The 11,542-nt window shown below is 52.7% G+C and overlaps 1 protein-coding gene across 1 annotated transcript in view; it reads left to right on the top strand.

Annotated features, from left to right (window-relative positions):
• LOC105826204 (ubiquitin-protein ligase E3C) overlaps positions 1-3,108 on the top strand; it is an 86,238-nt gene extending 83,130 nt beyond the window's left edge. The window contains exon 13 of the mRNA XM_012664138.1: positions 1,648-3,108. Within this exon, the coding sequence (XP_012519592.1) occupies positions 1,648-1,818 (171 nt within the window). The 3' untranslated portion in view covers positions 1,819-3,108. The remainder of the gene's footprint in view (positions 1-1,647) is intronic.
• The last annotated feature ends 8,434 nt before the right edge of the window (positions 3,109-11,542 follow it).

Here is an 11,542-nt window from a genome sequence, read left to right as displayed (position 1 = left end):
TCTCAGATTCAGGTACAACGGGCTTGTACACGTGTTGTACACGGTTGTGAGTGTGTGTCTTCCATCTCTGTGGGTGCTCCGCCTCCCTGTGTTTTGCCTTGTAATTTAGTTAATGGAAGAACTGGGTTGCTTCTTTGTATATCTTATAAATTGATAGAATCTCATCAGATTCTAAATTTGGATTTTTCGGGGGGGAACCAAGGGCAACACACATAACGCAAACATCTGTACACCCATAATTTGCTGACATTAAAAAAAAAAATTTGAATTTTTCTTCTTTGGCAGCCACATTGCACAGATGATGTAACGTGGGTCTCAGTTCCTCAGATGAGTGTGCCAGACCAGTGCTGGGCTTGGTCCTCATCGCCCCTGCACCCCTGGGTTTGGCAGTCGGTCAGCACCACGGCCTGCATCCACTCTTTACGTGTGGCTATAAAACAGCCATATTCCAGTTATATCGTTTTATCATTTATTAGCTGAAATTTTCTATAAAGGAAAACGTTATTTTTTCTCATCAACCATTTGGTTACCCTGAGGAATAGTTTTTACAGGAAGGCTAGAATACATCTTGATTGTTTTTATTTACCAGTTTTCAGAATCATGAGTGGATTAACTAGCATCTTCCAAAGGCAACCAGTGAGTTGTGTTTCCTCCGTTGTCCTTGCGAAGTCACGGGCTTTCACATTTGGTGTGTTTCAGTCCACTGCAGTTGCTCTTTTTCATGTTCTGATTGCCACGTCTTTGGGCAGGGGTTTCCATCCGGTGTTCTCTGGAGACTTTTAACCCGCTCGGGTGGTTTGGGTCCGATGAGACGTTAGCACGTGTCCCGGCCCACACAGGGCTCAGAGGTTTTCCCGAGGAGCCCCGGTTCCTTCCTTTCGCTGAGAGAGGGGACTGAGGGAACCGACGTCTGGAAACGGGCTCTGGTCGTTGCCGCCGTTGTTTCCGGGCCTTTCCAGTGGACAGAGAAAAGAGAAGAGTTGATCACGAGTTCAAACTGATGTTTTCTATTTAGATTTAGGTTGATACAGTTTTATTTCTTTGCCTTTATATTAGGGCCCTTTTTTTTTTTTTACCAGAGGTAATCTTGATTCCTGTTAGCTCATTTGCTTGATCCAGTAAGTTAGAGGATCCTATAAATTGTAGTTTTATGACATTTAGTTGTATAAAGGTCATATATAATACTTTGTGGATTTAGAACAGCAATACCAGTCATTTATTATGACAGCATTTCTGAAAACAGTTTAAGATTTTTTTGTGATTCTAATACACTTCAAATAGTTGCTATATGACTAAGCCACTGATAAATAGATTCGTTTATTTCATTTTGCTTTCGATGGCTAGAGATTGCTTTTTCCTCCCATTGTGATTAGATTTGTTTTGTTTTTTGTTGGTTCATATACATAGTTCGTAAGTGAAATCTACAAAAATGGGGTTCACTTGAAGAAGTGAGCACACAGTATTTGATGTAATTCAGAGCTAAGTTGTCAGTGTAATTTTTTAAAAAGCAAATGTGGTTTTGGGAAAACGACTGCAGCAGTAACTTTTTACTGATCAAAGCAAGCGAAGTGTGTGTGCTTTTTACAATTCTTATAAAACGGTGTTTGTCAAAGCTGCTTCCTGTACGTGCCGTGGGCTGTTTTCCAGGAGCTGTACCCTGCGTTCTGCATCCACAACGGCGGCTCTGACCTCGAGCGGCTCCCCACAGCCAGCACCTGCATGAACCTGCTGAAGCTCCCCGAGTTCTACGACGAGACGCTTCTGCGAAGCAAACTTCTGTATGCTATCGAGTGTGCTGCTGGCTTCGAGCTGAGCTGAGCTGCAGCTGAGCTGGGATCTGACCCTCTGCAGAGAAGCCCGTGCCGCCCCCGCCAGCGCGCCCGCCAGACCCGCGAGGACGCACGGGCTGCACGCCCGCGGCTCTCCCGAGCGCCTTCCCGGCATTCCTCCCTCTGTTCTTTAAATGATTTTTATTACAGTGTGGTCACTTATTCAGATGGACATTGCTTTTCCAATAACTTAAAATAATAAATGTTATGTGCCATGTGGCTAATTTAGTAGTTTTGCCAAGAAGAGCACAGTTTTTAGACTAGTGGCAACTCAGTGAAATAACCAAAGATGAAGCTTTGGCTTTGCGGGTGAGATCGGCGCCGCCCGGGCCGCGCGGGCGGCAGAGACACAGGGTCGGGCTGAGATGGCGACGGCCAGGGGCCGCTGCGTCTCCTGGGGTTGGATTGTTTACAAGCCTGATTGTTAAAACTAAAGGCATTTCTTTTTTCTGCTGCCTTTTCCCAAAGTGGTAGGTTTGGAAAACAATGACGATGGTAACATTTCATTTGCGCTTTCTAAGCCGCATCCCCGACGCGAGGCCAGCAGTGCTATTCCCAGTGCACCACGGACCTGCGTCCCGAGGGCTCGGGGGTCACTGTCTGTGGGCGTAAGGGGGGCTTCACTCACTGTTATGTTTCTTTCTCAGCTTTGTGCCTGGAGAGCGTTCGGGGGAGGTAGAGGAGGAGGGTCGGCCCAGCTCCTGCGACGTCGTGTCACCCACAGTACGCAGTGACTTGTGGGAGGACAGACGCCGTAGCGTCCATTAAAGTCGTTGGAACCAAAGTGGCGGCTGCATCTTTGTCCCAGGGCCTGCCGGGGCCAGGTCTTCCCATCACGCCCTCTCCCTCCTCCCCGGCCGCACCGCCAGTCTTCCTGGAGATCTCGGGGCGACTCGCCGTGCTCCGCAGCCTCCGCTCCTGGTGCTGCTTTGACGAGAAGATGGGACAGTCCCTGGTGCACGTCGGGGCGGAGGAGCGTTCGGTGATTCTTGTAATGAGGCACTTTATCAAGACCTGGCTTGTCGCCGGGTGACTCTAGTCTCTAAAAGCAGAAAATGTTTCGGAGCCTTGGCCGTGGGAGCAGAGTGGCCGTGTGCCGGCGCCGCGGGGTCTGCACGCTGCTCATCGCTCCGCTCTGGGCTCGGGCCGCCGTGCTCGACCGACCGTCCTTAGCAATACGCTCCTAAATGTGGGGAACCGGATGACACTTTTAAGACAATGACCATTATCAAAACGAAATGTATAATTTCTGAATTCGAGTAACAAATTATGTCTTTAAATGCTATTTGTAGTCTTGATATACAGAAATAAAATAATTAGGGTTTGTCTTTGGCTTTATTTTTATTATAGGTTGTTTTATGTTGAATGTTCTATATCTTCTTAGTTTGTATATTTTATTATCGACATTTTGGAGACGGAATGTCTGGAACTGAACAGAAATTGGCAGTTAAACTTACGTGTGGTTTTTCCACAACTGTTCTGAGCTTATTTATTTATTCGTATGTTCTTATGGCTGAATATTTGCATTAAATGTTTTTTTCCCCAAGATTGTGTTGGAGTCCTGCCCCAAATCACTGTGATCAGGTCCATCCTGCTCTAGAAGGACCACAGCTTCTGAATGGTGACGAGCTTGACCGCAGGTGTTGACGTCGTCAGCTAACACAGCATGGCGAGGTGGCCGACGCGTACCCAGTTCCCCGTCGTCTGAAAGGGACAGAGGCTGCCGTGTCCTGCAGGTGGCCTCAGCCCCACCGCCCAGTGTCTCTGACGCCAGGGAGGCACACTGCCGGTCACAGGTGGTGTCCCAGGCCTCTCCTGGGCTTTAGCATTGAGAAAAATTCCTAAGGGAAGATTTTTTCTTCTTCGTTTACCTTTTTCTCTGTTTTCTCCTACTTTTTCTTACTTCTGGTAGTTCTGTACTCAAACCTGAATGTTGAGGTTGGGGGCGGTTATCACAGATGCTTCTCACACGCTGTCGTCTCAAGGAGATAACTGCTTTGCATCCTGAGCTCGCTACGGCAGCGTCGTCGGTCCGCGTGGTCCGCGCTGCCGTGTGCGCTTTGGCGGAGCAGTCGGAACCAAGCGCTGCGGTCCCTGCCCAGCATCGAGCCCGCTGTCTGCCCCCCACGCAGCCCTGCTGGGGACACGGGCCTCCCGTTGTGGGACTGTGAGCACAGCAGGGCTGTGGCGGGGTTGATTACTCCTCGTGGAAACGTGAGGAGGCAAGAGGTACCAGGGACCAGACTCAGCTCTTCCCAGTTCACCGGCTCCCGGTTGGAAAGTGCCGCAGCCAGCACAGGTGCCGGGGTGATGCGCCCTCCTGCGTGCGGGGCGGGGGAGGCGGGTTCCCTGGCGGGTTGTTTTTGGGGGGGAGAAACACCTGGACTCCCCCGAACGGCGAGTTGCTGAGCTCTGCGCTTTGGCGCCCTGGGATCAGCTCGGGGCCTTGCCTGGTGTTGGGGTGTTGGCCAGAGTCCGTGACCTAAAGAGACTGGGGACCAGCAGTCCAGGTGGGAAAATGCACTGATGGCACAAGGGGCTCTGCTTCCAGAAACTTCTAAGTTCTTAAGCCCAAGTACTTTGTGCCTCAGCTTATCCATCAGTAAAACGGAGATGTCCTGGATACTTCGCTTTCGCAGGAGTGTTCTCGAGATACGGTGAGAATTGTAGATAGGAGGCTTCAGTGTAGTGTAAACACAACAGAATCCTAGTTCGTCTCCTTTCGTGGTTGGCGTCACAGGTTGTGAGTGTCACACTACAAAAGCCTGCGCTAATAACATACAAGGTTACAGTCGTTTGGACCAAGGCCTTAATAAGAAGTGTTGCCCTATAAAGGCAACATTACACCGGGCGCGGTGGCTCACTCCTGTAATCCTAGCACTCTGGGAAGGCTGAGGCCGGTGGATCACTCAAGGTCAGGAGTTCGAGACCAGCCTGAGCAAGAGCGAGACCCCGTCTCTACTAAAATTAGAAAGAAATTAATTGGACAACTAAAATTACATAGAAAAAATTAGCCGGGCATGGTGGCACATGCCTGTAGTCCCAGCTACTCGGGAGGCTGAGGCAGGAGGATCGCTTGAGCCCAGGAGTTTGAGGTTGCTGTGAGCCAGGCTGATGCCACGGCACTCACTCTAGCCCAGGCAACAAAAGCGAGACTCTGTCTCAAAAAAAAAAAAAAGAAAAGCAACGTTACTACTTTTTCCTCCACGGGTGTAGGCAGAAAACAGTAAACCGTAAACGCTCTTCTCTTTCTTTGTGCGTTTTTCTCCCCTCCGTGTTCGTATTGAAGGGCGCCCTGCACTCAGTTGCAGAGATGGACGGCCGCGCTGTGCGGGCCTCGCCACTTGCCCACTCCTGGGCGAGGCAAGATTGCAAAGAGGCAACTTCCCACAACGTAATTGCTTCGTTGGGCAGGTTGTAGTAGATACGTGTCGCCCTGGGTAGACTGCAGTGGCATCATCACAGCTCACAGCAGCCTCCACCTCCTGGGCTCAAGGATCCTCCTGCCTCGGCTTCCCGAGTAGCTGAGAACTGCAGGTGTACCCCATGATGGCTGGCGGATTTTTCTAGTTTCAGTAGAGATGGGGTCTCACTGCTGCTCAGGCTGGTCTCGAACTCCTGAGCTCAGGCAATCCTCCCACCTTGGCCTCCCAGAGTGCCAGGACTACAGGCGTGAGCCACCGCGCCCGGCCTGCCTTTTGTTTTTATTCTGGATGGAGCAGAAAGAAAAACTCCGACGTACCTGCCTCTGTAGGCAGCAGCTGCTACGACGCCCTCAGGACCTCCACGTCTGCTTTGCCCGCTCTGGAGTGTCGGGGTGGCCGAGGCGTGGTGGGAGCTCTTACCCAAACCTCAGAACCAGCGTACAGCGGAGCGATGTCGGCTCACTATGTTGGGCATGGAAAGAAGGCCCTTCAGAAATTACGGTGCGAGTTACGGGTCATTGCAGGTACAAGCTGATGCTGCTGCTGTCTGAGCGGCGTTGTTCAAGTGCTGAGTCACCCGAAGAACTGGCTGCTGGGAACATTTCTGAGATTTCCTAACAATGCGAGGTCTCAGCGTCGCCTTGAACTGCCAGGGTTGCAGACAGGCCACCTCCAGGAGGGGAGCTTCACACCTTCAAAACTCAGGGCGATCATGTGAACTGATGAGCATCCCTCCGCCTGGGTGCGGCCGAAAGTTTGGGGTGGTGCAATAAATGGACGCCGTGTGGTGTTCTCGGCTGCCTGCAGCGGCCACGGCAAATTACCACAAGCCGGGGGTGTGAAACAACGGGCAGCATTTATCCTCTGGAGAATGCTGGAGGCCAGAAGCCTGAATCAAGGCGTCAGAGGGCCACACTCCCTCTGGGGACTCTTGGGAAGGATCCTTCGTCTCTCCAGTGTCTGGTGGCTGCTGGCATTCCTTGGCTGTGGCAGCCTCACTCGAGTCTCTGCCTCCCTGGTCACGTCGCCGCCTCTTCTGTCTGCATCGTTGTCCTCTGCTCTCTCCAGTATCTCCGGGTCATCCGGGACGACCTCATCTCAAGGTCCCCAGTTACATCCACAGGGACCCTGTTTCCAAATAAGGCTACATTTGCAGGTTCTGGGGGTCAGGATGTGGACCCATCTCTTTGGGGGCCACCACATTTTAAGAAACGGCTTACCATTCCATCCGAAACCCAACCAGCGTGGTCGCCACACCCTTGGACCTGGGAAACTAACTGTCGCTGTGGTTGACCACGGCCCACGCGGACGAGCGAGCCCTCCGTCTGGCTGTCGGTGAGCGGGGGGCGCACCAGACCTCACCGGAGGTGACCGGGTCTCCAGGGACGGGCTTGTGAGTCCGTGCTGTGCATGTGTCCTCGGTAATCCTTCCAGGTGACTTTTGGAAAACGGTCTTCGCAGAGTCCTTTTCAGTGCCGAGAGCTTCTGGGGTGGGGGTTGCAGGGCATCTTGACGGATGTGCCAGAGCTTGTTTCTGGTGTCCTGGGCGGTCCCGATGCCCACAGCTCCCGGCCTGCCACCTCCAGCTGTGAGTCTGCCGCGCAGGGCTCCCTGCGGAGGGCAGGGGCGCCGGGCCTGGCACGCCCACCCGAGCTCGGGTTCCAGAGGCCAAGAGTGGCCCAAACTCCACTCTGGCCTGAACCGTGCACTGGCTTTCTAGACAGCGTTGCCGTCGCAGCTGACCTGCTGGCATGCGCCCGGGGCCACATGCGGTGGTCCCTGCCCCCTCTCCCAGGTCCCAACCACCGCATGACAGCCTCCTGATGGAAATCCGGAGACTTCCTGCCACCTACCTGTCCCAAGCCATCACCTTGTATTTGCCTGGATTTGCAGTGAAGTTTCTCCATCCTCTACCCCTTGCCCAGTGCGAAAGTAGTCCTTGACCCCAAGTCCATGCCACTCCCCTGGGCGGGACCTTCCGGTGCCCCTGAGTCTAGGAGAGCTGAGGCCCTGTGTGGTGCTGGCACTGACTCCACCTCTCCCAGCCCCAGGGCCTTTGCACGTGGCTCTGGGCTTGCTTCCTCGTGTTGTTCCGGCAGGCCTTTGCTCAGTGTCGCCACTCCCTGCTGCCGCCTCTCCGTGCCCAGCACGTGCGTCTTCCCTCGTGTGCGTCTGTCCCTGCAGCCCTGATTGCAGTCTGACTGGCAGTGTATCTCGCTCGTGTTACTTTCTTTCTCCCCGCTCCACCGGAGTGTGAGTTTTGTGAGGACAGAAGTTCGTTTAGTAAATTGCCGTTGACCAAGCACCTAGAGTAATGCCTAGCACGTAGTAGGTGTTCAGTAAATATTCGTTAAGTGAATGGGTTTGCTCTGTGAAGGTTTTGCTGACAGGATAAATTTCAAGTTAACAACAAGTTTCAGGTTCTCGGTCATTGGGCCCAGATACTCTGCGGGGAGCGCAGAAGGAAGAGTGGGGTGCCCGGAGCAGGCTGCCAGGGCGCTGCCGCCCGGGGCTGTCTCAGTTGCTTGGTAACCACGTCCTGGACAGGGAACGGGCTCCATCTAGTGGTCAGGAGCGAGCGTCCGCATCACGACAGGTGACATTCGGGAAAGCTGTCCCCTGCCGACCGCGCCCCACACAGCCCCCTCTGGGAGCCAGCGGCTCGTCCGGAGATTTCCATCTGTTCACAGGATCGACAGTTTATGCTACTTGTGCCTCTTCATTCGGACGTGGCTGTTAAAGTGATAGGAGTATAAAGCAGTCCTTTTAATAGAAATCTTAAAGCGTAAAATCCCATTGCCTCAGTTCCTCTGGTTACACAGAGTTGCCGTGTGAACGAGCAGTTCCACTCCTGGGTTTATACCAAAGAGAACTAAAAGCCTGTGTCCACACGAAAACTTGCTGGCAGATGTTCATAGCAGCCTCATTCAGAGTAGCCAAATGATGGGAAAAATGTCCACCCACTGATGAGTGAACAAACAAAATGTGAGCCAGGCGCGGTGGCTCACGCCTGTGATCCCAGCACTCTGGGAGGCCGAGGTGGGAGGATTGTTGAGGTCAGGAGTTCAGGACCAGCTTGAGCAAGAATGACACCCCATTTCTACTAAAAATAGGAAAATTAGTCCAGGCGTGGTGGCTGACACCTGTAATCCTAGCACTCGGGGAGGCCAAGACGGGTGGATCATTTGAGCTCAGGAGTTCGAGACCAGCCTGAGCAAGAGCGAGACCCCGTCTCTACTGAAAAAATAGAAAGAAATTAGCTGGACAACTAAAAATATATATAGAAAAAATTAGCCGGGCATGGTGGCGCATGCCTGTAATCCCAGCTACTCAGGAGGCTGAGGCAGGAGGATCACTTGAGCCCAGGAGTTTGAGGTTGCTGTGAGTTAGGCGGATGCCACGGCACTGCACTCTAGCCCGGGCAACAGAGTGAGACTCTGTCTCAAAAAAAATAAAGAAAAGTGGTCTCTCGGTAGAGTGGAGTGTGATGTGGTCGTAATAGTGACAGCACCTGCTGCGACACGAGAACCTGGAGGGCCTCGTGCAGAGTGAAGGTCAGACACAGAAAGACCCACTGTGTGGTTGCGTTCATGTGAAATGCCGGGACAGGCACCTCCGCGACGGCAGAGTGCAGATGGGTGGTTGCGAGGGCTCGGAGGGGAAGAAGGGAATGGGAGCTGATGAAAGTGTTCTGCAATTCGATAGTGGTGATACGTGCATGCTAAAAAAATAGGAATTGTTTACAGCTGATCCTTGAACAACACGGATTCGAACTGCCTGGGTCCGTTTAGCACGGTTTATTTCCAGTAACAATTGCAAGTGTGCCTGCCCCCCTGCCACCCCCTGACCCCTCCTGCCTCCGCCAGGCCCGAGACAGCAAGGCCAGTCCGCCCTCCTCCTCCCCTTCTGCCTACTCAACATGACGAGGGTGAGGATGAAGATTTTATGATGGTCCGTTTCCACCTAATAGCTGGTAAATACATTTTCCTTATGATTTTCTCAGCATTTTCTTTTGTCTAGCTTACATTATTGTAAGAATACAGTCCATAATATATATGTAAAATGTGTTAATCGACTGTTCACGTTATCAGTAGGACCTCTGGTCAGCAGTAGGGTACTAGTAGTTAAATTCTGGGATAGTCAAAAGTTGTACCCAGGCCTGGCGCGGTGGCTTATGCCTATAATCCCAGCCAAGGCAGGAGGATGGCTGGAGGCCAGAAGTTCGAGGCTGCAGTGAGCTATGATCAGGCCACTACACTCCAGTCTGGGTGACAGAGTGAGACTCTATCTCAAAAAAAGAAAAAAGTTACACATAGATTTTCAGCTGTGCAGGGAGTTGACATCCCCTAATTCCTGGGGTTGTTCAAGGGTCAACTCTACTTTAAAGGGGTTAATTTTGTTTTGTTTTGTTGAGACCAGGCTCACTCTGATGCCTGCTCAGGCTAGAGTACAGCCACATCATCACAGCTCACTACAACCTCAAATTCCTGGCCTCAAGCGATCCTCCTGCCTCAGCCTCCCGAGTAGCTGGGACTACAGGTGTGAGCCACTGTGCCCAACCAAAAATTTTTTTTTAATTTTTTGTAGAGACAGAGTCTTGCTCTGTTGCCCAGGCCGGTCTCAAACTTCTGAGCTCAAGGGATCCTCCCACCTCAACCTGCCTAAGTCCCGGGATTATGGGTATGAACCACCACACCCGGCCAAAAGGGTTTTTGTGGTATGTGAATTACATCTCAGTAAAGCTGATCCTTTGGTCAAATCCCCATAATGCCTTGCGTTTATGTTTGTGAGATGTGCATCATCGAAAGATGAAAAATGGGAATGTCTTGGCGGAGGGGGGAGGGGCTGAGAAAACTGAAACCTCCACAGCCCAGGGGTGGGCTGCCACTTGGAATAAAGTTTTCCGTGCGTGCTCCTTTCTGAGTTAAACATTTATAATTTCAGATCTTCCAAGATGTTTACGGTTTTAAAATTGTAGTTAAGTACAAAGACGGAACCTGCAGACACTTCCTCCCTCCTTTAGGTAGCAGCACAGGGAGTTGTGAGGGCGTAGACCCACAGAAATAGGCAATTGTGAGAGAAGGCAGCTCCTGACGCGGTGAAGCTAGAAAGGGTTGGATGTAGGCAGATGACAGCAACCCTAGAAAACCGGATCCTAGCGTGGGGGCGGTTCGCGCAGCAGGGAGGAGCTGGCGGCACCAGGGGCCCTGGAGGTGGGCAGGAAGGCCGCAGGCCTGGAGGGGCGGAGCTTGCGGGTGTGGGCTGGGCGAGGGCCGTGCCCTGACCTCGGCCTGGCAAGCAAGGCAGCAATTGCTGGTTTGCAAGAATTGGGTGTTTGGGGGTTTTGTCTGGCATCTTGCTTTTCCCCACGGCCAACTGCCTCGTACTTCTCTGATGAGCTGGTGACTGTATTCCAGTCACTCTGCAATAAATCCCCGCACACTTAGCGCCTTACAACAAAACACATTCATCTTATGGTTTTGGAGGTCACACGTCCCAAACGCGGGCCCCAGGGCAGGTTGCTTTGAGGAGCTCTGGTGGAGAATCTGTGTCCCGCCTTTTCCAGCTTCCCGGCCCCCTCCCGGCTCGAAGCCCCTCCTCTGTCTGCAGAGCCGGCAGCGGCTCAAGTCTCCCTGACTCTCGGAGTCAGCTCTCCACCTCCCTCCACGGCCCACCTAGACAGTCCAGGATTCTCCCTTCATTGCAGAATCCTTAATCACCTCCGCAAAGTCCCCTGTGCCACGGAGATCCCAGCGTCGACATCTCTGGGGGTCGTTGTTCAGTCCGATTTTACCTTTCCGAGAGTCAGGAAAGTGGTGAAGGGTGCGGGCTCAGAGTCCACCTACAGCATTTGTGAGCTCCGCAGGCCGGTGACTGCGCACTGCCTCGAATCCCAGTCTGAAAAATAGAACGGGCCGGGCGCGGGGGCTCAGGCCTGTAATCCTAGCGCTCTGGGAGGCCGAGGCGGGAGGATCGCTTGAGCTCAGGAGTTTGAGACCAGCCTGAGCAAGAGTGAGACCCCATCTCTTAAAAAAATGGGAAAATTAGCTGGGTGTGGTGGCGCATGCCTGTAGTCCCAGCACTCAGGGAAGCCGAGGCAGAAGGATCTCTTGAGGTCTGGAATTCGAGAACAGCTTGAGCAAGAGTGAGACCCCATCTCTACAAAAAGCAGAAAACCGGGCATGGTGGCGCATGCCTGTAGTCCCAGCTACTCGGGAGGCTGAGGCGGGAGGATCGCTTGAGCCCAGGAGTTTGAGGTTACAGCGAGCTGCGATGTTGCCTCTGCAC

Source organism: Propithecus coquereli, unplaced genomic scaffold (genome assembly GCF_000956105.1).
Source record: "Propithecus coquereli isolate 6110/MARCELLA unplaced genomic scaffold, Pcoq_1.0 Scaffold861, whole genome shotgun sequence".
NCBI lineage: Eukaryota > Metazoa > Chordata > Mammalia > Primates > Indriidae > Propithecus > Propithecus coquereli.
The sequence above is the reverse complement of the archived record's forward strand: the minus strand, read 5'-3'. Positions and strand labels throughout refer to the sequence as shown.